Raw genomic sequence first — 6,000 nt, forward strand, 5'->3', positions numbered from 1 at the left:
AGTGGCTCTTTTTAGGAGACCACCATAACTACCATATTAAGTGGCCCTTTTAGTCAATATCCAACTTTTTGACAAGTTTAAAGATATGACAAGGGAAATACCAAGGCCAGGTATCCATCCACAGACAGCTGTTTTGGGGTATTGTCCCTCATCATTGTGGAGTAGGATTCTGGTCAGGTTGGAGCAATGCCTAGTAGACCAACAAGACAAAACAATCACTGATCTCGGGGAGACCAGCCAGAGAAAACACTGCTGGCAGCCAGCAAGGGCGCTCAACACAGTGAAATTCTAGGTACATTGTCCCCTGGGAAATATGCAAATCAAAAAAGTTTGTGGAGCCTCTGTTAGGAGTCTTAACACAGAAACCAGCCAGATATCACTCCGGGAAGGACCCAGCCAAGGAGTGGCTCTTTTTAGGAGACCACCATAACCACCATAATAAGTGGCCCTTTTAGTCAATATCCAACTTTTTGACAAGTTTAAAGATATGACAAGGGAAATACCAAGGCCAGGTATCCATCCACAGACAGCTGTTTCGGGGTATTGCCCCTCATCAGTGTGGAGTAGGATTCTGGCCAGGCGGGAGCAATGCCTAGTAGACCAACAGAGAAAACACTGCTGGCAGCCAGCAAGGGCGCTCAACACAGTGAAATCCTAGGTACATTGCCCCCTGGGAAATATGCAAATCAAAAAAGTGTGTATATATAATATTATATACACGCAGATATATACATATCTGTGTGTATATAAAATATATATGCATATATATGTATATATATATACATATATATATATATATATATAGCCATAGTGGTCAGAAGACATTGCCGAGCTTGTATGTTGTGAACCTACTTGCTCAGTGTAAGGTTCTGCTTGTCAAAGTGATGGGTAGAAGTGAATTTCTGTGTTATAATGTAGCATGGATAACCTTGATCGGCTCTAAACCTCCTGTCAGGTCAATCTGACTATTTCCATTGTGAAGCGTTATTTATGCTGCATTGTAAGTTATTATTGTAGCACTGAACTTTTTAATGGCTACTTTCCAAATGGGACTTTGAAACCACTTTGTCACGAGCTTAAAATTAATCCAGGAATCTATCAACACTTTTGAGCATATCTTCAATCTTAAAATTAAAGGAAAAAATGCCTTGAAAATAATAAATCATACATTCTATACTACTCAAACCCAAAGGATCTGGCGCAGGTTCTCTGGTCGCATCAGGATACTAGGTGATGATGTCCAGTTCTTAAGTCACTTGAGCTCTGAAGCTAATGATTAGCTACAGCAGTCAGTTGACTGTAATGGTAGAGTTACTATCACCTATTTGCTGCAGGCCTTTGAGCTCTGTGATCAGGTGATGTAGAAATGGAGGGTCATCATTTCCTATGTTGGTGTAGATCACGAAAAGTGCATATGCTCAAGATGGAGGGGATGGGGAGTTATAGCAGGTATGTCTGATTTTATTATTTTTAAGACCTCAGTGTCACTGATAAATTTTAACAGGAAACTGGACAACTCTTCTAATTGAAATTCACTTGAGTGACTAGCCTTTCATGATACATGTAGTATCTGATAAACGTATGAAAGACAAAAAATAAATATCTTGTGGCTCCCAGTATGAATATATCTCTAAATAAACAAAATAAACACTACAATTGTATCTAAACGCCCCTAAATAATATACAATAATGTACATATACATACAGTATACATATGTATATTTATATTCCCAGACATATATATATATATATATATATATATATATATATATATATACATGTATACACACACACACACGTATATACATACAGTATACATATGTATATTTATATGCCCAGACATATATATATATATATATATATATATATATATATATATATATGTCTGGGCATATAAATATACATATGTATACTGTATGTATATACGTGTGTGTGTGTGTATACATGTATATATATATATATATATATATATATATATATATATATATATATATACATATATATATATATACAATGTATATATACAATGTATATATATATATATATATATATATATGTATACATACAATGTATGTGTATATACAGTATGTATATTTATTTATATATATCTTTACTGACTCATATGACTCCTCTATAATGGACGTAACACTAGACATCCCATATGTCATCGTCTTTGTGAAACTCCTGCGTAGACATAAACTAGTTTGTGTTCCAAAATCTGAAAGATAGTGGAGTACATTTCTATCAGCCCAAAACCTGCCTAATGAGCACCCAAAAGACCAGCATTGGCTCATAATGTTTCTTCTTTAAGAAGCTTGAAAAAGACTCTTAAGAGGTCAATGCGTGGTGTTGATGGGCTGGTTTTGAATAAGACTTTCACAGATGCCGGGGAGCTAATCTGTTTTTCTTTTGGTGTTGATTGTAGAGGGAGGACTGGGCACTTAAAACTGGAGTACAATATGTGCCAGCTCTGTCCAGAATAGATGTTTTTTGCCTTTTATCATAAACTATTGACCTTTATTGGGCTGACAGCAGATGCAGCTATGATTAACGTGGCCAAATCCTTAGTAATAACAGTTACAATGTATTTTATTTACATGTACCATTAATTAGTGGAGTAGCATTTAATGTTACAGATTAGTATGATTATATTTATGGAAACATATAGGTTAATCTAGCTTCACAAGTAAATCAGTTTCTTTATTGTAGATATTAATAAAAGTCCAGGCAGGACAAAAAACATTAAAATGTATAGAATCATAGAATGGTAGAGTTGGTAGAGAACTTAAGGGCTATCGGGTTCAACCCCCTGCGAGTGCAGACTTTATTAAATTATCCCAGCTACATGTTTATCCAGTTTGCACTTGAAAATTTCCATTGATGGATAACTTACTACCTTCCGCGGTAGTATCTTCCACTCTAATCTGAATCTCCTATCCTTTTAGTTTCATCCCATTGCTTCTTGTACTTCCTTGTGCTAATGAGAATATGGAGCTTCGCTGCACTGTCACTACCTTTCAGATATTTGTAGACTGCTAATAAATTCGTCAGTGTCCATGGCGCTCTTGATGCGTTTTTGATGTACGGTGTTCACACACCATAAACGCGTCAAGAGTTCCATGGATACTGACAAACTTGAACTTTTACTAATATCTACAATACAAACTATTTTACTGGTGATGAATCCGGGGATTCCCAGCCAGGCTTCCGTGCTGGTACTTGCCAGGTCTCAAACTAAGTATTGTCTGCTATCCGATGAGGGCACAATGAGTCCAGCATGGCCATGGACTATTTTACTCGTGAAGCTGGATTACCTTTTATGTTTCCATTGGATTTCCACGTCCTAGCAAAGACGATTCTGTGCTCAGAGTATCCTATGTAATAATGCAGTGAGCTGGACTTTCTTTACTATATTTAATATATTTATGCCATAATTCTTTTTTTTCGCTTACAGGCTGCAGCAGAATCTGCCGAGGCTCAGACAATACGCTCAGTCCAGCAAACACTGGCATCAACAAACCTCTCATCCACACTTCTCCTTAACTCCTCGCTGTCTCAGCACACCTCTCTCTCTGTCGCAGCGCAGAATCTCCAGCAGTCAATTCCAAGGGCCATTGCACCCAAACCGTTAACCATGAGACTACCCTCTAACCAGATTGTGACCTCTGTAACCATTGCACCAAACATGCCATCCAGTATGGGAACACCATTGATGAGTTCCATGGGTGCACCAATGGTGGCCAGTCCACCCTCTTCTCAAGTGAGCCCTTCACTGCAGAGCCAGCAGCATCATATCCAACAATTGCAGCAGCAGCAGTTGCAACAGATGCAACAGCAGCAGCTCCATCAGCATCAAATGCACCAACAGATCCAACAGCAAATGCAGCAGCAGCATTTCCAGCATCATATGCAGCAGCAACTCCAACAGCAGCAACAGCAACAACTGCAGCAACAAATGCAACAGCAACTGCAACACATACACCTACAGCAGATGCAGCAACAACAGCAGATGCAACATATTCAGCATCAGTCACAACTGTCTCCTCAGCAGCCATCCCCGGCCCCGTCCCAAACTGGTGTACCTTCCCAGATAGCATCCCCCATCCCCCATATTAGCAGTCCATCCCCAGCATCCCAACATCACCAGCCCTTGATACAGTCCCAGGCACAGACTCAAGTGCTTTCACAAGTCAGTATTTTCTAACCCTCCAAGGGTTTCATTCCAGGATATTTTCATCTCTTTAAGGGAAGGTGCATATTCTGTATATTGTCCAAACATGTTATGCAATAATGCATGACGGACCAAGTGAGACTTATTATTTGTCTATTAGATAGGCAATAAAGGACTGTGTGAGCTGTATCATATTTTAGCATCTTCAAAAATCTCTTCTCCTCCGAGAACTAAAGAATGATGACTTTGTTTTTCATGCAATGCTTTTTTTTATTTTTAATTTATTGATTTTATTTCCTAAAATATGTGAATTTGTGTGGTCCAAAAACACACTGGGAAATCACTAAAAAAAACAAAAAAACAAACTGTGGACACTATGAGTGGACTTGAACATGCGACAAAGCATTGGAGGCTCACAGAGATACCATTGTATGCTACCTGTAAAAGTGATGATGTCACCACCATGCAAGTGCATTTGTATGACATATACGTAGTTAATGGCATTTTTGTCATATGATATGATGTAAATCACAGATGTTTGCCAAAGTTTTTATTTTTTCATGTTTTGCCTATATCAAAAATTAAAAGGAAAAAAACAAAAAATTCTCATTAGCAACCAAAATTTCAGTTTTGGAATACACTGTAATGGTACGTGGATTGCTTCTGTGTCCCACTATCTGCATTAGGTCAGGAATGTGAATCTAGTGTGCCGATGTGACACATTTCTTATTAAAACAATGTATTTTTAAAAGGGAAAATGCACTTAAATACTGTAAATGGCTTAAGTTAACTAATTCTACAAGTACTGTATGAACAGTAGACTATTTAAAAAGGGGTACCCTAATGAGGTGTATATATTTTCTTTTTCGAGTTGTACGGTTTCAAATGATTTCTTGTAAAATGTTTTCATAAACAAGGCTTTAATGTAACACTGGTTACACAACCATTAATTGCTACATCGCTTATTGTGTTTTTATGCTGTTTTATACTTTTTTATGAGTTCCAATAGCGCCAGTTAAGTTGTTTGTATTTTTGCTTAACTGAAACAAATGCTTTTATCTTGCTATAGAATAAACACATTTCTGTAATAGGTTGCATGACGTTTATTTATTTTTTTTGGATTGCTTGTAGATTTTTTTTTCTATTATTTCTTATACAGATGTATTTATTTTTAATTTCCGTGAAAGATTTAGAGCTGCCTCTTTTATTATAGATTTGGCGGAATAAAAAAAAAATTATACCTGATTTTACATTCAATTACGGTGTACTTCTATCAAGTGTTTATGGACCCCTCAGTAATGAATAATTATCTATGGTATTAACAAGCCACTCCCCCAAACTACTTTTTGGGGGAGTTCAAACTTGACCTGGTGCCTAAAACAGTTTAAAATGGATTTTAATTTTAATCATATAAGTCACCCAGCATAACTCATCACTATCTGTTTAATTATCTTGCGTATTACTGTGCTTTATATGTGGTATCAAAAATTGCTAATTAATTAATCCTTAGTTTAAATGTGAAAATTGTTATGAGTCCAGCAAAACCAAGATTATATTCTTATCTACATCTGTATAAATAAATATTTTCTGTGAGAAATCTTGTAATATCTTTTAAAGGGAGTATTTATTTATAGAGGTAGATCGTTGAACTATTCTTTGAAGACCCTGAGTGTTCTATGAAGAACAGTTAGAACAGTGTTCCTCAACTCCAGTCCTCAAGGTCCAACTAACAGATCATTCTTTTAGGATTTCCTTAGTATTAGGGTACAGTTCCACTTGCGCATAGCTTCCGATGCGAGAGCATCGGAAGCAATATGCTAATGACCCTC

General features: G+C 36.8%; 1 protein-coding gene across 2 annotated transcripts in view; it reads left to right on the forward strand.

Moving 5' to 3' along the window:
• The window catches only part of TOX3 (TOX high mobility group box family member 3), a 219,666-nt gene extending 214,407 nt beyond the window's left edge, over nucleotides 1–5,259 (forward strand). For both annotated transcript variants that reach the window (XM_075325730.1, XM_075325729.1), the window contains one exon: nucleotides 3,455–5,259. In XM_075325730.1, coding sequence (XP_075181845.1) covers nucleotides 3,455–4,204 — 750 coding nt within the window. In that variant the 3' untranslated portion in view covers nucleotides 4,205–5,259. The remainder of the gene's footprint in view (nucleotides 1–3,454) is intronic.
• Nucleotides 5,260–6,000: the final 741 nt, after the last annotated feature.

The sequence above is a fragment of the Anomaloglossus baeobatrachus genome, chromosome 10 (assembly GCF_048569485.1).
Source record: "Anomaloglossus baeobatrachus isolate aAnoBae1 chromosome 10, aAnoBae1.hap1, whole genome shotgun sequence".
Taxonomy (NCBI): Eukaryota; Metazoa; Chordata; class Amphibia; order Anura; family Aromobatidae; genus Anomaloglossus; species Anomaloglossus baeobatrachus.